We start from the raw sequence: 26369 nt of genomic DNA on the forward strand, positions 1-26369 counted from the left end.
CTTGAGCCAGTCCAGTCCAGCCTACAGAGCAGTTTCCCCCTCCCTAGAAATCTAGGGAGAGGCCCTGACCCCCTCAAGGGCTGAGAAGGCAGGAGCATACCCAGATTAAGCAGGTTTTGGGGCTAATCAGACCTGACACAGACATTTACTAGCTACATGATCTTCCACAAATTTAACATCTGTAAGATGGGGGGATAACAGTCCCTGGGACGAGTAAATGATAAAAATGGGTGTAAACGGCTCAACATGACACCAGGACCCTCTACAAGAATGAGCAAAAGTGAGTAGCAGTAGTTTCTCAAAACAAGGTTGAGAGCCCGAGTTCTAGGTAACAGACAGGGATTTAACAACATCCAGGGCATGATATAGGGACATGTTTATTCCCCAGATGGGAGGTGCCCAAGAAGGGGTCAGAATGCCTTCCCTCCACATTCTCCATCTATCTCTTCTTCACAGCAGTCCTCCTCTGACTTGTGTGGTAATGGTTAATCACGTAAGGCTCAGTCTCATTACCTTACTGACACATCTCATATACTGTCTGATATTCTGGGACCAGGGCCCAAGGATAACATATTTTTCTCTAATTCTGATCTCAATTCTTTCACCCTCGCTCTCCCTTTCCTTCCTTAGAGTATCTGTCACAGGCAAACCAGCCAAATAACTGAAAAACTTGTCTCAGGGAAGGGTGTGGGAAACAAGGAATTTTGAATTTGGCATGTCTGCATCGATTTTGTCTGTTTCTAAGCTGTGTCAAGGGTAGGAAGGGAGTCTTTTCGTTTCAGTTGGGAGCCCTCACAGCTTTATGTATCTCCAGATTCTTAAAATTATTAATCAGAAATTGATTTGCTTCTTTTCCTGTTTGGTATCTTCTCAATAGTCAAAAGCACAGGGATTATTAGTCCTAGGAAAGCAACTGTGACTATGGATCTTTGTACTCTGTCCACAGCAACCTAGAAATAACAATTACAAGACATCCTACATTTAGAGAGAATAAAGTAAGAAAATTAGGCAAGTTTATTACTATTTTTTAGTTTAGCTTGATGTCCTGAGACACTTTTTCAGGATACTATGAATTCGGATTTTAAGGATAATAAAGCATTCATAAAGATTATTTATAGAGTTTGAAGTGTAATTATGGAAGTTTTAAGCCTGCCCACTAAACCCGTAAGAAAGCATTTTCCAGCATAGGTGGCCACACACAAACACATACACACACAATTCCAGGCTAAGAAATACGTGTTATAACTAAGACGGTTAAAGCACTGAGGTATTCCTCCCTGGATTCAAGCTCATGGATTAACATATGAAAACATCATTTCCATCCTTTTCATTCACCATTTACATTCACAATCTATTTTTGTCTAGATATATAGATACCATTAAGGAACCACACAGGTCAAGTCACTCAGGTTTAATGATTCCATCATTTGGACACATAAACTTCTGTTCATTTAAGTCTGCTCACTGTAGATAATCCAGGTCACCCAGCCTCCCATTAAGAAGATTTAATCAAAGTTTTCTGCACCCCAAACCCTCACAAAACAGACCTCTATGATGAAATCACAGAGAGACACATATTAGTCTAGTTAGTGGCCAAACATTGGTCTTTAGAGTCCAAAGACCTCTAAAACCAGTAAGAGTAGATGAGAGAAAAGAAGGAACAGAGAAACTGAGTTTTCTGAGAACCCCCTTTCCAGACTGCCTGAATAAGCTGCCTTTCCTTATAAGAGCAGGATTAATCTACTTATGCCAAGACCCACTGGGCAGAAAGCACCCCAACCCAACTTTAGCTGATCTTTACAACTTCCCTGTGACAGCTATAGCAATCTTTTGGAATTTTCTGCAGCAAGTTTTCCCCTTTTGCTGTCCCTACAAAAGCAGAAAAGCTAGGGGCCAATTCTGAGCTAATTCCTTTTATCCAGGCAGGATGAATGTTCACCATTTGGACCCCTCTCTGTAAAAAGCTAGGACTTTATTTCTTAATGAAAGTTCAACACTGAGGAAAAGACAGCAAAGTCGTTGACTCACAATCTCAGGCCAACCTCACGCAGACAGGTTAAGGCAGGGATAGGCAAGAGAGGTCTATTTTAACCCTATCCAGGCCAAAAGCAGGTTACTCAGGAACACCCTAAGATCAAGCTGGTACTCAGGGCCCTCTCTAGGATGGTCATAAGCAGTGTGATTGCGTAGGTCATTCCCAGGCACTAACTAGACTAAGCTTCCCAGTTCCTTCCAGAATAAACTCACTATTCCTTAGCCCTTGGGACTAGTGGATGATGTGGCACTATTTCAAACTTTCTGGTCCCTTTCCAGCCTGGCTTTATGTCCCCAGAGAATTGGGGCAGCAATGGACCAGACTCAGATTGTGATGAGAGGGAGAAAATAGCTGGGTTTTGTGCATTTCAGAGATTAACTGAACTCCCTTTGGAGTCACATTTACTCCTAGCTTTGTGCCAGGAGCATATTATTAAAACAAAACATCTTATTTTAAAACAGCCTTACCACTGTTCCAACTTTTGCACTTCTCAGTCCTAACCTCATCTTCTCCTCACATGCACACCATCAGAAGATACTGCCCCAGCACTTTCAGTTATCTCTAGGGCCTAAGGATAAAGCAGCATTAATGGCATTTGGCAGAAAATCCCATCCCACATTAAAGACTCCTCCCAGCTCAACACAGTGAAGAAATAAATGATAATGTAAGAGAAGGGGCAGCAGAAACCAGAACCCGCCCTTTCCCACATAAAAGAGGCACAGAAATTCCAGGAGTTCGTGAAAACGGCATCATCTCTTGCCAGAAGGCCACCAGCTGGCACTGGCTGGGAGTCGCATTATCACTTGTTTCTCCTCTGGACTGAAGTGCAAGATAGTCAGTATGGCTGTGAGAGTCTGCTGGCGGCCCAGGGAGTCAGGTAAGGTTAGGAAGCGGTAGATGATGTTCTTGAGGTACTCCAGATTGGCTCCCTCTCTGCTCTGATCCCTGATGTTCTTTTCGATGTGGCTTTGCAGGGTTGCAACCTCCTCGCGATGCCGTTCGCCCTCCTCCAGCAGCCGATCCTGCAGCTGATGCACCTCGACCTCCAGCCTGTGCTTCTGCTTCCGCAGTGATGTGATCTCCACCTCCTTGCGGGCCAGCTGCTCAGCATACAGAAAGAAAGTGGGTTCATTGGCCGCTGCAAGTTGTAATGCTTGGGTCAGGCTATCAGAGGATGATGTGTCAGCTGGGTCCCCAGGACCACCACCACCCACAGGACTTCTGCGTCCTGGCAGCCCAGAGGCCAAGGCCACAGAACGCAGTTGCTCCAGTTCCAAGTCCTTCTCAGTGAGAACAGCCAGGGCACGATCCCGCTGCTTGTGCAGCTCCTCCTCCAGTTTCAGTGTGCGGTCCCTGAAGTCCAGCTGGCACCGCTCCAGCTCCTGCCGGTGGAGCTGCTGCAGCCGGGCCAGCTCCTGCTTCCAGTCTTCAGCCTCCTGCTGGTGTTGTTGTTCCAGCTCCTCACAGGAGAGCCGCAGGGAGATATACTTCTCCTTCAGCTCTGCAAGCTGCTCCTGGGCTGCCTCTAGTTCCCTTCCCAGGTTACCATCTTTGGTATTCTTGCTTTTGAGGACGACCTGGGCCCTCATCTTGTACCTCTCAAACTCTTCCTTCAGCTGTTTCAGCTCCTGTTGGTAATAGAGTGCAGTAGCCTTCTCCCCATCAGCAGCCTCCGAGCTAGGCATTATCTCCAGGTCACAGAGCTTCTCCACATCCAGGGTCACCTGGCTTTTCCTGGCTGCAACCTGCAGCAACCTCTTCAGCCTCTCCATCTTATCCTTCAGGACATTGACATCCAGACTGGATTCCTCTCCATGGCTGTCTAAAGGGGACCTGCTGGAGGCTGCTAGAGCCAGTGTCTTGTTCTCCAGGTCCAGCTGCAGAATGCGCTCCTTCAGCTTTTGAATGGCCAGCTGGTCCTTCTGCTTGGCTTTCTCATAGGTGCCTAGCAGCTCAGACACCTCGGATATTTGATTTTCCAGGGCTGCCACCCTCTGTTCTTCCACCTGAGATTGCTGACGGAGTTGATCCTCTGCAAGAGCTGTCTGGAAAACAAGGGAACAGACAAAAATGCATCCACAAAAGCCCCACAGCAAACTTCGAGAAACCAGTTCCTGGTTTCGAAGGAGAGGGGAGCAAAAGGGTCACAGGTTTGGGATGGCCTGGCAAGAATGTGAACTAGGGATTTTTCGGTTGCTTCAGGAGCTAACAAAAGTTCCTATTACCTGCTTGGGTTCTGCAAAACACATATACCGAACAATATTAAGCACCTTGGTATATCTGCTATTGTTCTGCTTTCCACCTAACTCACATGTAATGTGTGTTACTGTTGTTTTTCTGGTGCTTCCTCAAATCCTATTAAGAAATCATACAACATTCTTTTCCTTATCCAATATTCCTGGAAGTTCAAAACTGAGCCGGATTTCCCTCTCCACACTGAAAGGAGGCACCCTTTCAATACCTGTTCTGGTATAGCACTTCTCCAAAACAGGTAAATCTTGAGTAAAGGCAATGACAAGAGGTTACTTCTGAGAAAATCCCCTTTGCCTTCAGCCACCCTCCCTAGAAGCACATACCAAGAGAACATTTGGACACACTACCTTTTACTGGACACATTACCTTTTACTGTACAGATGCTGCTATACTGCTTCATAGACCACAGCTGGTAAGATGCCAATGCCCAGAAGTGCAGAGCTGTCTGGCTTCAACCCAGCCTCCACTGAGAAGCTCCACATCCTCCTGGAAGCACACACGTCAACACCACATAGAACAGGACTTCCCAGGTTCTCTAGTGGAACTTCTCAGGCAGCATCAAAAATGACACTGTAGACACTTAGCTCTAACTAGCAAAGGAGGAAAAAAACCCTAATAGTTCTCACTTCAGGTCAATGACTGATGTTTGAAAAAGATGTGGATAATTACCTTTCTCATTTCCTGCTGTAACTGAGCCTGGAAATGGCTCTTAAGGCGGGCAGCCTCTTCCTGAAGTTCTTGCAGCCGGGGGTCTGGCTGATTCTTCTCATCTCGAATGACCTGCAGTTCACTTTTCAGCTCCTCCACCTCACGGGTCAGCTGCTTGGTCTGCAGTTCAAATCCTTCCATCTGTTCAGCTGCATATGCTCGTCCTGCCAGGGCTTCTCGGGTCTCTTCTAACCTAAGCTCCAAGTCCTGGCGCTGGGTCCTCTCCTCCTGCAGCAGCTTCTGGAGCTCACGCAGCATCAAGGCATGGTCACTCTGCTCTTGGGCCCGATCATGCTGCTGTGTGATAAGTCGGGCTTTGGTTTCTGCTATTTGCTCCTGCAGCCCCTTCAATTCTCCCTCCAGGCGGGCCCTCTCCTCCTCCGCCTTGTTACTGGCATCCTCTAAGTCCTGTTTCATCTTCTTCTTGTCAGCCACGTAAGAAGCCTCCATGCGGGACTTCTCCTGAGTGACTGTGGCCAAAGAACTAGTCAAAGTAGCCAACTGAGTCTTCAGTTGGTGCAGTCTTTTGTCCACCTCCCCAACTGCAAATGGCCCATCCCCACTGCTACTGCTAACGCCACTTTCGGACCCACTGGCCTCTTCGGACTTTGGAGGTGGTGGTCCCCGGGCCGGTCTGTCATCTTCTACCCCAAACTCACCCTTGGTGCTGGTGAGACTGGCCGCAGTATCCAAGCTAGTGGCGGTCCCAGTGCTATCCTCGCTGTGAGTGGAGCACCGGTCATCCACAGAGTCAGGAAATGTGAGGCCTGGAAGCTGGACACCTACGAGGCCCACATCTGCCTCGTGGGATACCGACAGCACCTTGATGCTGGCCTCTAGCGCCTCTTTCTCCTTCAGTAGGCTTTTATAGGCACGGACCACATCCTTGAGCCGTGCCTGATACTGGAGAAGCTGCTTCTTCTGCGTCTCTATAGTCTCCAGCAAGTCTTTCTTGCTCGGGCCGCCTCCGAAATTCATCCCAAACTTCTCCATGGAGGTTCTGAACGGATTGCCCCACGTCAGCTTTCCGGCAGAACGGGAGAGGGCCGCGAAGACGCAGGGGTGGGCTTAAAGAAACAGCTAGCGGGCTCTCCGGCGGCGGGCCGCACACCTACTCCACCCAGTTATCCCGGACCTAATGCGGATCGGCGGGAAGGACTGGAGAAAGCGGCCGCCGGGTCCCAGGCCCAGAGGGCTGGGGCGGATTCTATCCCGGAGGCGGAGCGACACTGGCACCAGAGGCGCGCGCACTGCCAGGGCTCGTCAGCGCTGGCCGAAATGCCGCTCCGCACTCTCCGCTCGTCTGGGTCACAACAGCCCGGGCCGGCCCCCTCGGCCCACGTCGGCCAGAGGCTTACGCTGACCCATCACGACTTCCTAACTACATCTGCCGACAACGGCGCTTCCGTGTCCGCTGGAAGTGACGTCAGCGATGCGCCGCAGGCTCCGCCCCCAGTGGGCGCGAGGTAGGCGGGGCCACATCGGCCCGCTGAGAATGTGCAGTGGGGCCGCGAGCGGCAAACAACAGGTTTGGGAAGGGTGAAGCCAGCAAAGTCGAAGACACCAGAGTGGTACTGGTTTTGTGAGGGCGCCCAAGCTTGACCTCGGGCTACGATCAGCGAGCGACAGAGGGCAACGTCGCACTGCATTCTTAACAAACACCCAGGTGAACCACACATCCAACGATTTGGGAGCTCAGGACCCATATCCCTAAAAGGCAACAATTAAGACTCCCATTTAGACCACGAAAACTGCACTCCTCTCTAGCACAGTGCTTGGTACCTAGTAGGCATACAGCGTAATAGTACCCTTCCTTAGTTCTGCCGAGTTGATTCAACAAATATTTATGGAGGGCACTCTATAGCCATGTCTATTCTGAGTGCCAGCTATATACCAGGAGCTCACAAGAGTTTTGCTATTTAGTCTTTACAATAATTCTTGTAAGCACTATACTCATTAGCAATATTTTACAGATATGAAAACATGAGGCAGAAAGGTTATACGTAACATGCCCAAGGTCACACAGCTAGTAAGTTTAGGAGTTCTATCCTAATCAGTCTGATTCTCAACATATCACGTGCTGTGCTAGATGGTAACACCATTAAGAGACACAACCTTGCCCTCAGGGAGCTCACAATCTAGTGAGGAACCAGATATACAAATATGTCCTGCTATCACACCAGTATGTCTGAGTATATTCAAAGTGGCATGAAAGTTAAGAGGAAAGAGGCCTGTCTAGGTGAGGCATAGAAGGCTCTTGGGAATAATACTTCGGGATTTTAAGAATGAGTCCTGATTGTCCACCTAACCAGAGATCAGGGAAACTAGCATTCCAGGTAGGTGCAAAAAATGCAAAGACCTGTAGGGTATCAGAGTTTGACTCACCTAGAAAGCATTCAGTAGCTTAGGGTATGTGAAGGAGATGACAACAGAGGGGCTGGCACAATAGGTAGGGGCTCAACTTACAGCATTTAAATTTTATCTTGGGTTATAGTAAGGCCCTAAATGGATTTTAATCTGAACAGTGGGATGTCATCAAGACTTGTATGACATGTTGGAGGGAACAAGGGGCAAGGAGACCTCTGAGGAGACTCAGTCATGGGGGAAGAGAAGGTAGTGATAACAGAGATGGAAACAAAGAGGCTGATAAAAGAGCTAAATGTAGAATTGATCTAACTTGGTGAACACTAGTTCTGTTATTATATTGGAACTCTCTAAAATGTACTCTTCAGCCTCATAAAAGCCTTCTTAGTGATGCAAATCTATGACTGAAGGAAAAAGGAAAGTCATGCACTCACTCCTATCTGTTTCCCGAAGTCTGTCCTTGGTATAGACTTTGCAGGTCAGGATGGGGCAGGACCTGGAGGTCTGTTCAGACCCCGTTTCTCAGTGGCCCAAATAACATCAAGCTGTATTATACATAACACTCAGTCACATTATCTCATCATTTTAATATTCACCATAACCCCTTAAGTTAGAACAAGTCTCCTTTTATAGATGACGAAATAACAGAAGAGTTATGAGGAGTGTTGAAGCCAAATCCTCAGGAAATGGCAGAATTAAGATTTGAACTAAAGCCTGAAACCACGTGCTGGCATGTGGTGGGTGCACAGTAAATATCTGCTGAAAAAGCAAATGAATGAGTGAAGGGTTTTTTATTCCCAGCTCAGTTTACCTCGAGTCCATAAACAATTGATCCTAGAAGCCCACTGGGAACCCAGAGTAGGCATAACAACTGCCCTTGCTCCATTGGGAATCTATCAGTCCAGTTCAACTGAACAAGCATTTGTTAGGCCTATATTAAATGCATGGCATTGAGCCAGTCTCCACCGCAGAAGAATTTCATTCCTATTTTGCTATTCTCCTCTCAGATGCTAAAATGAGGCAGGGAAATGACATGTGAAGCTCTTTGGGTCTAGGGAGTCAAGATCCTCACAAAATCCTGAATGGGTGTGCAAGAATAAGCCAGGTCCACCAGTCTGTGGCAAAATGAGGCCCTTCAGCAAAGCGGCCAGCGCCTGGACTGAGAGGCGGGGCCCGCAGGGCGATCTAAGCGAAGGTGGACTTCAACAGCCCAGGAGTGGGTCTGCGACCACGCCGCCCAAGGCCGGGAATCTTACACTGGTTCCGCTGATTGGGAATTACGAAGTAGGCGTTTTGAGGAACCATGGAAGCTAGCTAGCACTTGGGCACCTACCCCTACCTCCGGCGCACTCTTCAAACGACCACCTCCTACGCGCAAGATCCTCAGTGGAAGATGAGGCGGTAAAGGGAGGACCAAGACCCCTAAGCGCATCTTCCGCTCCCCAAAGGAGAGTGGTGCGCACGTTCAGTGCTACTGGTTCCCAAGAGCTAAAACCGGAGCCCTAGCGGCCTGGACGCCACAAACCAAAGCCCAGCGGCCGGCCACTGAAAATGGGGGCAGAGGCCGATGCGGAGCGATGAAGCCTTTCCTCAGCCGCGCTCGGGCTGCCGGTTTGGCGGCCATAGGCCTGACAGGCACGTTGGAGACCCAGACCCGTTCCCAAATAAGGGCGGCGCGGGACCCAGGCCAGAGGCGGCTACTCGCGGAGCTTCGGCTTCCCCAGGAGCCAGGCCCGGGGTGGGGCGGGGCCCAGAGCCGGGGGCGGGGCCCGGGTGGGGGCGGGCCCGCTGTGACGTCGGGAGGGCAGCGACGCGCGGAGGCGGTGGCGGAGCCTCCTCCTGCTGCTGCTGCGCCCCATCCCCCCGCGGCCGGCCAGTTCCAGCCCGCACCCCGCGTCGGTGCCCGCGCCCCCTCCCCGGGCCCCGCCATGGGCCTCACCGTGTCCGCGCTCTTTTCGCGGATCTTCGGGAAGAAGCAGATGCGGATTCTCATGGGTGAGGCAGATCGAGCGCGCGGCCCGGACCGGGGCGCCGGCCCCGGCGCAGCCCTTCCGCCCCCGCGTCCCTCCAGCCCCGCTCACCTGGGTCTCTGGCCCCGAGTCACCCACCTCCTAACGCCCCGGGGCCTCAGCTCTCGGGCGGGTCCAGGTCTGCAGCGCCGACCCCGGGGCCTGACACCCGGAGCTGCGGGCCTGGGTGGGGTGAAGCTCCCTCCGCCCCTGCCCGGCTGATAAGAAGGGAGGATTCCGCCCTTGGAGACGACTTTTAAAAGGAGCGCGGCCTACCCCCCGTGCCCCTTGCATCCCAGCCCTTTCCCGCGCCGCGCCCTCTTTGGAGTTGGCTCACGCCACCCAACTGCCCTCCAGGCCCCGAAGGTAGATAACGACGCGCACCTGGAGGCGCTCCCGCTCTCCGCCCCCGTCACCATCAGCTGTTGTGGCCTCTTCATTTTCCCTGGTCTCTAGGGGGCTCCCTCGCTCCCATCTCCATCCCTGTGCCCCTCTCCGTTGCAGTTGGCTTGGATGCGGCTGGCAAGACCACAATCCTGTACAAACTGAAGTTGGGGGAGATTGTCACCACCATCCCAACCATAGGTGAGCCCGGGGACGAAGCAGGGAGCGGGAGCGCCGCGGCTGGCCCTCTCGGGGTCTGCTCCCAGTTCTGCCACTTTTCTGGAGCTGACCCTGACACCAGATACAGCTATTTGAGAAGTGGGTCAGGGTATCTCTACGTGGATACCGGAGGCGGGGTGGATGTGACCTAGCCCCGCCCTGTTGACCGGCAGTTCTGGGGTTCTGTTCCCCTGGGCCTTGATCATTGCCTTCTGGTTTTGTGTCCCTGCTGAGATCTAAGTAGTTTCAGTGAGTTCCCTCCTTTCAGGAGTTTTTCTCATATTTTTTTTTCCCAATTATCTGCAGGCTTCAATGTAGAAACAGTGGAATATAAGAACATCTGTTTCACAGTCTGGGACGTGGGAGGCCAGGACAAGATTCGGCCTCTGTGGCGGCACTACTTCCAGAACACTCAGGTGGAGTGTTGGGAGGGGACTCTAACCCCACGGGAAAAGGTGTTAGGGCTGGGAGAACAGAATTGTTGGCCTGGGCTGGGCCCCCAGGCCAAGGAGAAAACCCTTCCCCGCTTCTCCCCCCTCTGTTTGGCTACCCTCTACTCACTCTTCAGAACTCACCTTAGTCTTCACCAGCTTGAACTTCTCTTTAGAAGCAGGATTCTGGGGCCAGGCTGCCTGATTTAGCCCTCATCACATGTCTTTATTTCCTTGCACTTCTTTAGATAAACTACTACTTCTTTGCGGTGGGGTCTCTAGTTTGTGCTGGGACTTCTGTAGAGCTTCTATGGAGTTCTGTAAACTTCTGTAGCGTTTACTAGATGAGAAGGATTGACACAATTACAGACGGCAAGAGAAGAGAAAGGGCCACACTACAGTATGTCCCAGGCAGGAGTGATTGCTTCTCCTTTCTTCCTTCTTGCCCAGGGCCTCATCTTTGTGGTGGACAGTAATGACCGGGAGCGGGTCCAAGAATCTGCTGATGAACTCCAGAAGATGGTAAGTACCCAGAGCCCTGGGAACTGAACCCTCAGGTTGGGGACAGAGTGATCTCTCTAGTGCTATAGAAGTCAGGGAGCCCCCAACAAGCATTGAAGACCAGAAATACAAGTTTTTCTTTATGGACAGATACATTGTGTATCTCACCGTTTTGGATGGGACTGACTTTCTGTGCATTCTCGTGTCTTTTTTTTTTTTTTTTTTTTTTTTTGAGATGGTGTTTTGCTCTTGTTGCCCAGGCTGGAGTGCAAAGGCACAATCTCGGCTCAACCTCTGCCTCCCGGGTTCAAGCAATTCTCCTGCCTCAGCCTCCCGAGTAGCTGGGATTATGGGCGCCTTCTGCCATGCCCAGCTAATTTTTGTATTTTTAGCATAGAGAGGGTTTCACCATGTTGGCCGGGCTGGTCTCGAACTCCCGACCTCAGGTGATCCACCTGCCCCAGCCTCCCAAAGTGCTGGGATTACAGGCATGAGCCACCGCGCCCAGCTGCATTCTCATGTCTTTACATCTGAGTCTGAGAAGTTGCAGGGGAAATGGGACTTATATGTGGTAAAGAGAAACATTTTACATTCTTGCCTTTTCCATTTGGAAATGTTGTCATTTTGCCTAGGCAAGTACTCAAATTAGGAAAAGGTCTTTCATTTCTGGACTTATGGCTCAGATCACCTCAAGCTCATTTATAACTATGTCTTGTCTTCAGTGGCAGACTACACAATATTTTTTTTTTCCAATCAAGATCCTAGGAGGTAGAAAGGGAATTCCCCACACAGTAAAGAAGACACAGCCTGGGTCCCATCTTCTCTTCTCCCCTCTCAGCTGCAGGAGGACGAGCTGCGGGATGCAGTGCTGCTGGTATTTGCCAACAAGCAAGACATGCCCAACGCCATGCCCGTGAGCGAGCTGACTGACAAGCTGGGGCTACAGCACTTGCGCAGCCGCACGGTAAGGGTCCTGCCCACCTGGTGCTGAATCCTGCCTCTTTAGGGAGGCCACAGGCTGGGACAGGGATATAAAGGCCCTTTTGTTCCTGGTTGCTGACCTCTTTCTTTCCTTTTCCCCACAGTGGTATGTCCAGGCCACCTGTGCCACCCAAGGCACAGGTCTCTATGATGGTCTGGACTGGCTGTCCCACGAGCTGTCAAAGCGCTAACCAGCCAGGGGCAGGCCCCTGATGCCCGGAAGCTCCTGCGTGCATCCCCGGGATGACCAGACTCCCGGACTCCTCAGGCAGTGCCCTTTCCTCCCACTCTTCCTCCCCCACAGCCACAGGCCTCTGCTCCTGCTCCTGCCTGCATGTTCTCTCTGTTGTTGGAGCCTGGAGCCTTGCTCTCTGGGCACAGAGGGGTCCACTCTCCTGCCTGCTGGGACCTATGGAAGGGGCTTCCTGGCCAAGGCCCCCTCTTCCAGAGGAGGAGCAGGGATCTGGGTTTCCTTTTTTTTCTGTTTTGGGTGTACTCTAGGGGCCAGGTTGGGGGGGAAGGTGAGGGTTCCGGGTGGTGCTATAATGTGGCACTGGATCTTGAGTAATAAATTTGCTGTGGTTTGTACACGGTGTTGTCTATAGCCTGCAACGGGGAGACTGGGTTACTGGGTACCAAGAGAGAACATGGGAGAGGATCAAAGCAGCTAAGGCTGCAGGGCAACCCCACCCACACATACCTCAGCTCAGCTTCTCCCTCCTTATTGGGCTGGAAATACTGTAGGGTTTCCAGTGGTGGAAGTCTCATTCCTTCCCAGCTCCAAGGACCCTTTGCTGAAGATTACAGGATCTCCCTTCATAGTTCCATGAACCACGTAACTATTCCCATCATTCTCGTAGCTACTTAGAGCAGTTCTTAATGTTTGCCTTGCACATTAAAATTAGAGGGGGAGAGAATGTGCGTTAATAATGCGAATCCTGAGGTACATTTCAGAAAATGTGATTCGTCAGGACTAGTCTGATGCCCAACAATATGAATCTTTAAAATTACCCAGGGGAGGCCAGGCGCGGTGGCTCACACCTGTAATCCCAGCACTGGGAGGCTGAGGTGGGTGGATCACAAGGTCAGAAGATTGAGACCACGGTGAAACCCCATCTCTATTAAAAAAATATATAAAAAAATTAGCCGGGCGCGGTGGTGGGTGCCTGTAGTCCCAGCTACTCGGGAGGCTGAGGCAGGAAAATGGCGTGAACCCAGGAGGCGGAGCTTGCAGTGAGTTGAGATCACACCACTGCACTCCAGGGTGACAGCGCAAGACTCCGTCTCAAAAAAATAAAAAATAAAATTACCCAGAGGATTCTGCCACTAATAGTCTATTATCCTTATTTTATAAAACATGGGTGGAGTCTGGGGCTTGTAGTTCCTTGCTGCTCGCCACTGAGACTTGCTACCTGGGAAGACCCCACCTATGGGGAATAGGAAAGCAGGTGTAAGGAACCAGGGGTGGCTGGGCACTGTGGCTCATGCCTGTAATTCTAGCACTTTGGGAGGCTGAGGCAGGAGGATTGCTTGATCCCAGAAGTTAAAGACCAGCCTGGGCAACATGGCAAGATCCCATCTCTACAAAAAAACAAAAATAAAAAATTACCTGGTCATGGAGGTGTACACCTGTGGTCCCAGCACCTCAGGAGGCTGAGGCAGGAGGATCACTTGAGCTTGGGAGATCAAGGCTGCGGTCAACTGAGATGCACTCCAACCTAGCTAGCAGAGCAAGACCCTGTCTCAAAAAAAGGAACCAGGAGAGTGGCCTATTCTCCAAGTGTGATTGACTGCCCATTTTTCCTTGAATCCTAGCCAGGCTTAGGCAGAACTCATCATCACTTCTTTTTGCCTTTCTTTTTCTTTCATGTCACTTTTTCCTTCATGTCACTTTTTCCAGGTTCTGAGCTGGGTTTTCTCCTCAAGCTTTGCAGGAAGTGAGTCCAAGAGACTATAACTCGGAGATTCTTTGAAGGGGAAAGATATCCTTGCAGGAGCTCTGTCTGCCCAGCCAGCTGTCCTACCCACCAGCAGAGCAGCTGGGGTTGAGGAGGGCTGCTTGGTGCTCTCTCCACCTATGCACTTCTCCTTACCCAGGTCCTGAGCCAGCCTTCGTGATGAATATGTGTTATTTGATGTCAGCTGATTAACTAGGGTTTCCTCATACTCCCTGCAAAGCAACATCTGGAACATTTTGACCTCATCCTCTTAAGGGCCATAAAAGTTGATAGATTTTTCTTAGATATCTTTTACTTAACAAAATACCTGAGCTGCAAGGAAGCCAGGCAGAACCCACTTCCTTGGGAGGAAAGAGGTTGATTTCTATCCTGTTGTTAGAATGAGAAACAGAGGTAAAGAAAGGGGAAAACTTGCCTAAATTCACAGGTTGAAGTTCCAGATCCTGGTCTCAGCTCAGCCTACCTCGGTGCCCAGAGGGGAATAGGAAGGCAAACACTGGAGGCTCTGGACCCGCCTCCTCTAGGCCGTGGATTAATGCTGCTGGGCAAGGGCCCTTTCCCCACTACAGTGGGATAAGAGGCTGCCCTCACAGTCACAATGCTCCCGGGTCACAGAGGTGCTGGGCCCCAGGCCAGCCTCTGCCTGGGAATTTCTGGGAACATCTGGTGGGTACTACAGGCCCTATGGCCTGTGGAACCTCACTACGGGGGGGAGGGCTGGGCCGGACGGAGTCATCACCTGTGGTGTCGGCCCCATGGATGAGATGGAGTGGATACACAGACATCCCAAGGCTGAGGACCTAAGGGTTGGGCTCATCAGCTGGGCAGGAACTTACCTCACCTTTGAGGCATGCAAGAATACAGTCACTGCAACTGCGAAGAGTTTGGGCAGGAGACAGGTGACAAAGCAAACCTATACTAGAACCAGTTTTCTGAGTGGCCAAGCTGTCTGTGTGTGTGTATGTGTGTATGCACTTGCCTGTATATGAAAGTGGGATGTACTCTCAACCTAATCACTTTCCTAGGTTCTGCCATTGCCAGCCCTGAGACTTTTCTACTCCAGGCTTTTGTTCACAGACCCCATTGCCCCATCTCCCACCTCTCAACTTATTCCACAAAAAGAAGCCTCAGCCTTGCCCTCGCTGCCTTGTCCTGCTCTAACTGTCACCTATTCCCCATCCCAGCACAGTGTGGTTGTGTCATAAAGAAGAGAAGTGGAGAGCCCAGGTGGGAAAGCGGAATTGTGGGCATCCAGGGGAAGTTGGACCAGTGGAGTTATTGCAAAGCCTATGTTTCTGTTCTGGTTGTGGTTTGAGAAAGGGGAACTCCAGAAGCCCTAGCAGTGTTGGTCTTCATTCTAGAGAGGAATGTAGGCACCTCTGGGATGGGTGCCAGAGTGAGGCAGGAGAGAAGTTCTTCCTTTTATAACAAGGTTGATCACAGCTGAACCAGGCAGTTGCATCTGAACTGTTCGTGCTCCCATCTTCATCCCTGGAGCCAGGGCCTGCCTATAAGAGCTTTTGCTTCTGTCTTGCTATGCTGGAAGGCAACCTTTGGGGATGGAGTTATTGGCTAAGGGTGCTCTCTGTGGACAACAGTGAGGAAGAAAAAAGTAAGACTTATACCAAAGCATTTCTTTAAAAATTAGATATTGAAGAGTGGGATTAAGAAAGGAGGGAAGTTTACCTTCTGTTAGCTGAAGGAGGTGGACATCAAGAACTTATCTTTGGATCTTGCCATCTGGCTGCAGGGGTGGAAGGGCCCAGAGATCTTTTGATGAGGGGAGATTGGGAAAGTGGAAGAGCTGACAGCAAGGAGACACCAGGGCTGATGTGGAAGGGCAGGTGGTTGGTGCTGATGAAGGTGCCAGGATGATGCCAGCCATGACAGTTGCAGGGCTCCTTGGTCTGGTAACTTGGTGACACTGATTTCCCTCCTCTCCCTCCTGATGCCTCCAGACCTGGGAGATCCTGGTGAGCAATGAGCATGAGACACAGGCCGTGGTACGACTAAAGAGTGTGCAGGGCCTCTACCTGCTGTGTGAGTGTGATGGCACTATGTGTTATGGCCGCCCAAGGACCAGCCACCATGGGTGCTTTCTATTGCGTTTCCACCGGAACAGCAAGTGGACCCTCCAGTGCCTAATTTCTGGTCGTTATCTGGAGTCCAATGGCAAGGACGTGTTTTGCACTTCCCGGGTCCTCTCAGCTTACCACATGTGGACCCCCCGACCAGCCCTCCATGTCCACGTGATCCTCTACAGCCCCATCCACCGCTGCTATGCCCGGGCTGACCCCACTATGGGCCGCATCTGGGTGGATGCAGCAGTTCCCTGCCTGGAGGAGTGTGGCTTCCTGTTGCATTTTCGAGATGGATGCTACCACCTGGAGACCTCTACACACCACTTTTTGTCCCATGTAGACCGGCTGTTCTCCCAACCCTCATCACAGACAGCTTTTCACATGCAAGTGCGGCCTGGAGGGCTTGTGGCACTGTGTGATGGAGAAGGAGGCATGTTATATCCACAGGGCACGCATCTGCTCTTGGGCCTGGGTTGCAACCCCGTGAGGGGTGAGGAGTGGTTCATCCTACAGCACTGCCCAACCTGGGTGAGACTCAGGTCAAAGACTCGGCGGTTCATTTCAGTCATCTACGGTAAGTGCTGGGCCCAACACAGCGATGGAGAGAGGAAGGGCTGGCTGTTGAAAAGAGGAAAATGTGTTTGGGATCAGCATAGATTTTTGAGTCTGCTAATAAGGAAGATCCTGGGGTCCCAAGGGGATCTTTTGTGCCGTCGAGAAGGACAGAAAAGCATGGGTATGGGATTTAGGGGAAAGTTGCCTGGGTCTTGTGCAGACCTACCATGGTCCAACAGAAAGTGATGAAGGTTGAGAAGGGAAAAAGGAGGGACAGAAGCCCTGGTCATAAAACATGGAGAAGGGGCCAAGACTGAGGGTGAGGCTTTTACTGACGTGCGCTTCTTCTGCAGATGATGAGGTGCGTGCTGCTTCTGAGCGCTTAACCCCAATGTCCTTGTTCCAGTTTGAATGTGACAGTGAGAGCCCCACTGTGCAGCTTCGTTCAGCCAATGGCTACTACCTAGCCCAGGTGAGACCTTGGCTTCCTGAGCAAGAGAAACCTTAAGCTCTGAGCTCTCCCTGCCTAGACTTCCTTCTTTTTCAAGGCAAATGGTGAGAGGATGATGTGGGCTGTGGAGGCACGTGTCGATAAACATTCATTTTCACCCAATGGGGCCTCCTTTTTTTTAAAAAAAAAAAAAATCAACTGTATTAAGGTATAATTTGCATGTATGTAAATTATATAATACACATATGTATAAATTATGTATATTGTATACAAATATGCATATTATGTATGTTTTATAAATAAAATGCACCTATTAAGTGTAAAATTCAGTAAGTTTTGACAAATGTATCCATCCATGCAACCATGCCATAAGCATATCACAAGTGAGAGAATATTTTCAACGCCACAGAATTTCCTCTTCTTTGCAGTTTCCCTCCACCCTTGCCCTCCCTCTCCCAGCTACCACTGATCTGTGTTCTGTCTCTGTGAATTAGATTTGCCTACCTACTTTAGCATTTCTGATAAATGGAAACATACAGTATGTATGGTACATATGTTTCTTCTGCTTGGCACAATGTTTTTAAGATTCGTTCATAATGTTCGTGTATCAGTAGTTCATTCCTTTTTATTGCCGAATGGTATTCTATAATGCTGCTCATAAATGTGATTTGTTTATCTATTCACTTGTTGATGAACACTTGGGTTGTTTCTAGTCTGGGCTATTAGGAATAAAGTTGCTATAAGCATTCATGTACAAGTCTTTTTGTGAACATACATTTTCATTTATCTTGGGTAAATATGTAGGAGTGGAATTACTAGGTTGTATAATAGATATGTGCTTAACTTTATAAGAAAATGTCAGTTTTCTAAAGTGACTATACTATTTTACATTCTTGTCAATAATGTGTGAGGGTTCTAAGAATTCCATATCCTCACCAACAGTAAAGCCGGCTTTTGGATTATCTATCTTTTCTATTTTAGCCACTCTAGTGGGTGCGTAATTTATGGATTTAATTCATATTTACCTTATAATTAGTAAGGTTTAGAATTTTTTTTTTTTTGAGGCAAAGTCTCACTCTGTCACCTGGACTGGAGTGCAATGGCTCAGTCTCAGCTCACCACAAGTTCCACTTCCCGGGTTCAAGAGATTCTTCTACCTCAACCTCCCGAGTAGCTGGGACTACAAGCATGCACAACCGTGTCCGGCTAATTTTTTGTATTTTTAGTAGAGATGGGGTTTCACTACGTTGGCCAGGCTGGTCTCGAACTCCTGACCTCATGATCTGCCCACCTCAGCCTCCCAAAGTGCTGGGATAACAGGTATGAGCCACCGTGCCCATTTTCATGTGCTCATTGGCCATTTGTATATCTTCTCTGCAACGTATCTGTTCAGATCCTTTGCTATTTGTTACTGGGTTGTTTGTCTTATTAATGAGTTGTAAGAGTTCTTTATGTATTCTAAATCCAAGTCCTTTGCCAAATATATGTATTGCAAAAGTTTTCTCCCAACCTGGGGCTTGCCTTTTTATTTGTTTAATGGTTCTTTTGAGAAGCAAGTTTTTAATTTCAGTGAAGTTCAGTTTATCAGTTTTTTAAAATGGTTACTGCTTTTCTTGTCCCAAGAAACCATTGCCTATCCCAAACTTGCAAAGAACTTCTCTTATGTATTCTTCTAGATGTTTCATAGTTTACCTTTCACTTTTATGCCTATGATCTACTTCAAAATGATTTTGGAGTCAAGACTGAGGTTTATTTCTCTCCCTGTGATATCCTGACCTAGTTTTTATGCTGTGCTCTGGGAGACAGCACAGACTGGGGGAACGGGGAGAGCTGAGGCCACAGTACATCTTCCAAAAGGATTCTCATCAACTCTGGGAGCATGAAAAAGGCTGATAGGTGGGATGTGGGAAAGAGAGTCTAGGAATAAAACTGGTTTTATTCCTAGAAAGCTGAGATTGTCGGTCCTTACTCCTCATCTCTGTTCCTGACATTCTTTCCAGAGGCGCCACAGGGCAGTGATGGCTGATGGGCACCCCCTGGAGTCTGACACGTTCTTCCGAATGCACTGGAACTGTGGCAGGATCATCCTGCAGTCCTGCAGGGGGCGCTTCCTGGGCATTGCACCCAATGGCCTGCTGATGGCCAATGCTACCCTTCCAGGTGAGTGGAGCAGCCTTCCTGCCAGATGATTCCAAGTCACAGAGAACTTTAGAGGGAGGTGGAATATGATGGTTAAAAAGAACACTGAAGGCTGGGTGTGGTGGCTCACGCTTGTAATCCCAGCACTATGGGAGGCTGAGGTGGGTGGATCACAAGGTTAGAAGTTTGAGACCAGCCTGACCAACATGGTGAAACCCCATCTCTACTGAAAATACAAAAACTAGCCAGACGTGGTGGTGCATACCTGTAACCCCAGCTACTCAGGAGGCTGAGGCAGGAGAATCGCTTGAACCTGGGAGGTGGAGGTTGCAGTGAGCCAAGATCGTGTCACTGCACTCCAGCCTGGGCAACAGAGTGAGACTCCATCTCAAAAAAGGAAAAAAACAAAAACAAAAAAATAAAACACTAGAGTCGGGGTCAGAAGATTTGGGTCTGTACTCATTCAGTCACTGAATTTTTGTCATCACTTGAGCAAAGCACCTCCTTGAGCCTCAGTTTTGTCGTCTATAAAAATGGACATTTCATTGTCTACAATTCTGCGGCCTCACAGAATTGTTGTGAGGATTAAACACATCAACACACCTCAAAGGAAGGAAGAATATTAAAGCTTCTTGGGTTTCGCATGTGCTAGGTGCTCTCACAAGCATTTCACAAGCACCTAGTGTAAGATCTGACACATAGTAGGTGTTCATTCAGTGTTAAAATATTGACCACACCCTTCTGCAATTAGTGTCCCCCACTCCTGCTTCCACTGGGAAAAACACCTAAAGGCAGCCCATCCAGATAATCCTTCCTATTTCTTTCAGGCCCAAATGAGGAATTTGGGATTTTATTTGCCAATCGCCCCTTCCTTGTATTGCGAGGTCGTTATGGCTATGTGGGCTCCTCATCAGGCCATGACCTCATACAGTGCAACCAGGATCAGCCCGACCGCATTCACCTACTACCCTGCCGACAGGGTATCTACCACTTCCAGGGTGAGTGGCTCCTCTTGCCCGCCTGAGAGTTCACAGTCTAGTCCCTGCCTTAGCCCCAGCTCAGACTTCAGGGCCTGCCACCCAGGGCCTCTCATTATAAAAGGAAAAACAGGCCGGGCACAGTGGCTCACGCCTGTGATCCCAGCACTTTGGGAGGCCGAGGCGGGTGGATCATGAGGTCAGGAGATCGAGACCATCCTGGCTAACACGGTGAAACCCCATCTCTACTAAAAATACAAAAAACTAGCCGGGTGTGGTGGTGGGCGCCTGTAGTGCCAGCTACTCGGGAGGCTGAGGCAGGAGGAATGGCACAGGCGGAGTTTGCAGTGAGCCGAGATTGCGCCACTGTATTCCAGCCTGGGCATAAAGCGAGAATCCATCTCAAAAAAAAAAAAAAAAAAAAAAAGGAAAAACAGGATCTCTGTTTGTTTTCACACTTCAAAGCCCCAGGTGGGTTGGCAGAACAGACAGCAGTGGAATCCCTATTGGCCCTCCTGCATTTCCGTAGAAGGACCTGCCAATGCAGGCAGGATGGGGCAGCCAGGGGAGCGTGGCATGCCTCCACGAAGCCCCTCCAAGGCTAGATTGCTGGAGGACTCCCCTATGAATGGCCTACCAACCTGAGCTCTTCCTTCTCCAGCACAGGGGGGATCCTTCTGGTCAATAACATCCTTTGGTACCTTTCGCCCTTGGGGCAAGTTTGCCCTCAACTTCTGTATCGAGCTTCAGGGGAGCAACTTACTCACCGTACTGGCCCCCAATGGCTTCTACATGCGAGCCGACCAAAGCGGCACCCTGTTGGCAGACAGCGAAGACATTACCAAAGAGTGTATCTGGGAATTTTAGGTAAGGGAGAAGAAGAGGTAAGGGGCTAGGGGAGCAGAAGCCATGGGGCAAGAGGAGATGGGAGATGGGTGGGGAGGCATATGATGGGAAGACCAAAATGCACTCCCAGGCTGACATCTGTCCCATAATTTGATCAACTCCAGACATTTATTCCAAATCTGTGCCATTTCTTGAGAGCTTATAAACCTGGGTTTGCTAGAGAGGGGAGACAGTTTCCCACTGCTATGCCACACTGACTCGTGGGCTTGCAAGCATGCCTGGAGGGGACAGGGTGAGGTATTCTTGTACATCTCTATCTTCATTAAGATGCAGAATTTCACTCTATTTTTAGGGAAAATGGACGACTTTGATCATATATGTAGGTAAAAAAAAGATGTGCTTTCTATCCTTTGCACTTTCTATCCCTACCTCTTGGACCCCTGGAGTTCTTGAATATTTGTCCTCAGCTCCGACCCTTCTCCTGACCTCTAATGTCATGTCTCTCCAACCTCCTGATAGACAGTTGACTTGACTTCATCCTGACAGTTCCTAAAAATCAACATAGTTGATATCAGCCTGCTCATCTTCCCTTCCTAAGGTGATCCTGTTTTCCTGCCTTTCCCAGGACCATCTTGGGCATTTCCTCCTCCCAAATGCTCAGGCTCAAGAGCTCAGCACCATCTCTCTACTCTTTCTTTCACTTCCTTCATCAAGCCCTGCAAATTCTTGGCTACTTCTTTAACAATGCCTCTTGCATGCTTGCTCCTTCTTAATTATCATTGCCACCGCTTGGCTCCAGGCTTTTCTCCAGAAGCACTGCTTCTACGGCTCCCCCGAAGCCTACGGCTCCTCCTGCTGCCAGATCCATCCATCCAATCTCATCTCTAACATCCAATCTCATTTGCACTCTGTTTGCTTTTATAACATGCTGCTTCCCTTCCAATCCCTTTTCACACTCTTCAGGGCACCTTGTTGCTCTTAGTCCTGTCCCTTCCTAATGGACCTCACTTTCCTGACTTATTGTGCAAAGTGCTTTGTTTTTGACATCATGCAGACCTGGAATCAAGAGCTTCTTCCTGTAAGTTAACTTCACATATATCTAGGGTGGATCCCTCATCAAGAATGGGATAAATCACTTTATTCTCTTTCCTCCCACAGGATCTTACCCAGTATTCTAAAAGCCAGAGATCAGCAAATGACTAACTTGATTGCTGACCATTTATATTTCCTCTTTCCTCTCCAGGTCAATGGGATGTCACCTACCAAAATCCAAATCCTCCAAGAAAAACTACTACACTAAATGGAACAGGAACCCCAGAGTCAAGATCCAAGAGAAGAATATCTGTTACAACTCTTCCTACCCAGTTTAGCAAAACACCTGTTTTATGCAACAATACATCACAACAGGCCACCCCCAAGATCCTTGTGTGCATCTGACTCAGTATAGAGTAGGGGTCTGGATGAGGGTTGAAACAGAGGCCCCAGGCTGCTCTAAGTTCTATCCAGGAGAGACCAAATGGCAAGCAGTTCTTCCACTGATCCTCCCTGTCCCTGTCCAGAACTGCTAGACTTTTTCCAGTGAACCCGTGAGCAGCCAGCATTGCCCTGAAGGGTTTAGAATCCAGTTATGACTTTAAATATCTTTTTGGTTTATAAAAAAGGAAAGATTGTTAATCCTGTGGGCACAGGATAATGGTAATAACACCTTATGCCTGTATAGGCCGCTTTACCTCCTCCTACCACGATTTATCCAACTTAGCCCACCCATCATTACCTTTTTTCCAGTGAAGTGGGTACTTCCTCCATCACTTCTTACTTTTTTTTTTTTTGAGACAAATTCTTGCTCAGTCGCCCAGGCTGGAGTGCAGTGGCAGTGGCATGATCTTGGCCCACTGCAACCTCCGCCTCCTGGGGTCCAGCAATTCTCCTGCCTCAGTCTCCCAAGTAGCTGGGATTACAGGCGCCTGCCACCACATCCAGCTACTTTTCTTGGTTGTATTTTTAGTAGAGACAGGGTTTCGTCATGTTGGCCAACCTGGTCTCGAACTCTTGACCTCAGGTGATCCACCCGCCTCGGCCTCCCAAAGTCCTGGGATTATAGGCATGAGCCACCACACCCGGCAGACTTCTTACCTTTCGCAGATAGCAAAAGTTATTTGCCCAGGGTCTCATGACTAATCACAACACAGCTAGACTTCTGACTCAAATCTAACTCTAATGTCCACCATTCTTTCAATCAAAGCAGGATTTCCAAAATGTCTGTCATTCTTACACTGTCTTTGTGATTTTGGCCTTCATCTACCTACCATCTGCCCTATTAATGTTCTTATTGACATAGACTCTTAAATACATTTATTTAGAAAGGAATATTTTTTCACTATCATAAAATGGAAAACCAGAATCACTTACCTTAAGTGGAAAATGAGTATAAAAATAAATACAAGTATACCTCAGAGATATTGTGGGTTCAGTTCCAGACCACTGTGATAAAACAAATATGGCAATAAAACAAGTCACACAAATTTTTTGGTTTCCCCAGACATGTAAAAATTATGCTTACACTATACTGTAGTCTATTAAGTATTTAATAGCATTATGTCTTAAAAACAATGTACATACCTTAATTTTAAAATATTTTATTGCTAAAAAATACTAATGATCATCCGGGCGCAGTGGCTCACGCCTGTAATCCTAACGTTAGGCATTAGGGAGACCTAGGCAGGCAGATCACTTAAGGTCAGGAGTTCAAAACCAGCCTGGCCAACATGGTTGAAATCCCGTCTCTACTAAAAATACAAAAAATTAGCTGGGTGTGGTGGCAGATGCCTGTAACCCCAGCTACTTGGGAGGCTGAGGCAAGAGAATCACTTGAACCCAGGAGGCAGAGGTTGCAGTGAGCTGAGATGGTGCCATTACACTCCAACCTGGGCAAAAGAGCGATACTCCATCTCAAAAAAAAAAAAAAGGCTAATGATCATTTGAACCTTCAGTGAGTCATAATCTTTTTGCCAGTGGAGGATCTTGCCTTTATGTTGATGGTTGCTGACTGATCAAGGTGGTGGTTGCTGAAAGTTGGGGTAGCTGTGGTGATTTCGTAAAATACGACAATAAAGTTTGCTGCATTGATTGATTCTTTCTTTCACGGAAGATTTCTCTGTAGCATGTGATGCTGTTTGATAGCATTTGGCCCACAGCAGAACTTCTTTAAAAATCGGAATAAATCCTCTCAAACCTTGTTGCTGTTTTGTCAATTAAGTTTATGTAATGTTCTAAATCTTCCATTGTCGTTTCAGCAATGTTCACAGCATCTTCACCAGGAGTAGATTCCATCTCAAGAAACCACTTTCTGGCCAGGCGTGGTGGCTCACACCTGTAATCCTCACACTTTGGGAGTCCGAGGTGGGTGGATCACGAGGTCAGGAGATCCAGACCATCCTGGCGAACACGGTGAAACCCTGTGTCTACAAAAAATACAAAAAGTTAGCCAGGCATGGTGGCGGGCGCCTGTAGTCCCAGCTACCCAGGAGGCTGAGGCAGGAGAATAGTGTGAACCCAGGAGACGGAGCTTGCAGTGAGCCGGGATAGCACCACTGCACTCCAGCCTGGATGACAGAGCAAGACTCTGCCTCAAAAAACAAAAAACAAAAAGCAAAAAAACACTTTCTTTGTTCATCCATAAGAAACAACTCCTTACCAGTTCAAGTTTTATCACAAGATTATAGCAATTCAGTCTCATCTTCAGGCTCCACTTCTAATTCTAGTTCTCTTGCTGTTTCACCACATCTCCAGTGATTTCCTCCAATGAAGTGCTGAATTCTTCAAAGTCATCCGTAAGGGTTGGAATAAACTTCTTCCAAAATCCTGTTACTATTAACATTTTGACCTTCTCCCATGAATCATGAATGTTCTTAATGGGCATCTAGAGTGATGAATCCATTTCAGAAGGTTTTCAATTTACTTTGCTTGGATCCATCAGAGGAATCACTAATATAAGGCAGGTATAACTGTATAAAATGTATTTCTTAAATAATAAGACTTGAAAGTCAAAATTACTCCTTGATCTGCAGGCTGCAGGATGGATGTTAGGACAGCAGGCGTGAAAACAACATTAGTCTCCTTATATATTGCCATCAGAGCTCTTGGGTGACCTCTCAATTAAGGCATTGTCAATGAGCAGTAATATTTTATTTATTTATTTATTTTTTATTTATTTATTTTTTTTTTGAGACAGAGTCTCACTCTGTCGCCCAGGCTGGAGTGCAGTGGCCGCATCTCAGCTCACTGCAAGCTCCGCCTCCCGGGTCTACGCCATTCTCCTGCCTCAGCCTCCCGAGTAGCTGGGACTACAGGCGCCCGCCACCTCACCCGGCTAGTTTTTTGTATTTTTTTAGTAGAGACAGGGTTTCACCGTATTAGGCAGGCTGGTCTCGATCTCCTGACCTTGTGATCCGCCCGTCTCGCCTCCCAAAGTGCTGGGATTACAGGCTTGAGCCACCGCGCCCGGCCAAGCAGTAATATTTTAAAATAAATATTTTTTTCTGAGCAGTAGATCTCAATAGCTGGCTTAAAATATTCTGTAAACCACACTGTGAACAGATGTGCTGTCAGCCAAGCTTTGCTGTTCCATTTACAGAGCACAGGCAGAGTAGATTTAGCATTATTCTGCAGGGCCCTAGGATGTTCAGAATGATAAATGAGCCCTGGCTTCCACTTAAAGTCACCAGCTGCAGTGGCCCCTCACAAGAGAGTCAACAGCTGTCTGTTGAAACTTTGAAACAAGCATTGACTTCTGTGTAGTTGTAAAAGTTCAGATGGCATCCTCTAATAGAAGCCTGTTTTATCTATATTGAAATCTGTTGTTTCGTATGGCCACCTTCATCAGTGATCTTAGCTGGATCTTCTGGCTCTTGCTGCAGCTTCTATAATATATCAACATTGGCTGCTTCACTTTGCACTTTTATGTTATGGAGATGGCTTCTTCCCTTAAGCCTCATGAGCCAACCTCTGTTAGCTTCAAACTTTTCTTCTGCAGCTTCCTCACTTCTCTCAGCTTCATAGAATTGAAGAGAGTTTAGGGCCTTGCTCTGGATTAGGCTTTGGCTTAAGAGAGTGTTGTGGTTGGTTTGATCTATCCAGGCCACTAAAACTTTCTCCTGTCAGCAATAACGCTATTTCACTTTCTTATCATTTGTGTGTTCACTGGAGTAGCCCTTTTAATTTCCTTCAAGAACTTTTCTTTTGCATTCACAATTTGCTAATAACTGTTTGGCAAAGGAGGCCTCGCTTTCCACCTATCTTAGCTCTCAGCAGGTCTTCCTCACTAAGCTTCATCATTTGTAGATTTTGCTTTAAAGGGAGAGATGTGTGGCTGTCCTTTCTTGAACACTAAGAGGGAATTGTGGGGTTATTCATTGGCCTAATTTCAATATTGTTGTCTTAGGGATTAGGAAGGCCCGAGGAGAGGGAGGGAGAAGTGG

General features: G+C 48.5%; 3 protein-coding genes across 4 annotated transcripts; 2 read left to right on the forward strand and 1 right to left on the reverse strand.

The window, feature by feature from the left end:
- Window positions 1-1404: 1404 nt before the first annotated feature.
- Window positions 1405-6404, reverse strand: GCC1 (GRIP and coiled-coil domain containing 1). Its single transcript, NM_001265763.1, is given in 2 exon segments — window positions 1405-4080; window positions 4958-6404. Coding segments are annotated over 2 exon segments (2328 nt in total). The 5' UTR covers window positions 5990-6404; the 3' UTR covers window positions 1405-2784.
- A 2821-nt stretch (window positions 6405-9225) lies between these two features.
- On the forward strand, window positions 9226-12471 carry ARF5 (ADP ribosylation factor 5). Of its 2 annotated transcripts, XM_015134850.3 has the most exons (6): window positions 9226-9355; window positions 9874-9954; window positions 10279-10388; window positions 10854-10925; window positions 11743-11868; window positions 11990-12471. In XM_015134850.3, exons 1-6 carry the CDS (start codon window positions 9289-9291, stop codon window positions 12074-12076), a joined length of 543 nt encoding a protein of 180 aa, XP_014990336.1. In that variant the 5' UTR covers window positions 9226-9288; the 3' UTR covers window positions 12077-12471. The 2 variants fall into 2 exon arrangements, with proteins under 2 accessions (XP_014990336.1, XP_077853367.1); XM_077997241.1 differs by lacking the exon at window positions 10279-10388 and having other exon boundaries at window positions 9874-9953.
- A 2024-nt stretch (window positions 12472-14495) lies between these two features.
- On the forward strand, window positions 14496-24127 carry FSCN3 (fascin actin-bundling protein 3). The gene is made up of 8 exons (XM_001089987.5): window positions 14496-14742; window positions 15802-16498; window positions 16833-16951; window positions 18931-19090; window positions 19897-20067; window positions 20708-20913; window positions 22136-22765; window positions 23715-24127. The coding sequence occupies exons 1-6, from the start codon at window positions 14599-14601 to the stop codon at window positions 20911-20913; spliced, it is 1497 nt and encodes a 498-aa protein (XP_001089987.3). The 5' UTR covers window positions 14496-14598; the 3' UTR covers window positions 22136-22765; window positions 23715-24127.
- The last annotated feature ends 2242 nt before the right edge of the window (window positions 24128-26369 follow it).

The sequence above is a fragment of the Macaca mulatta genome, chromosome 3 (assembly GCF_049350105.2).
Source record: "Macaca mulatta isolate MMU2019108-1 chromosome 3, T2T-MMU8v2.0, whole genome shotgun sequence".
NCBI classification, from domain to species: domain Eukaryota; kingdom Metazoa; phylum Chordata; class Mammalia; order Primates; family Cercopithecidae; genus Macaca; species Macaca mulatta.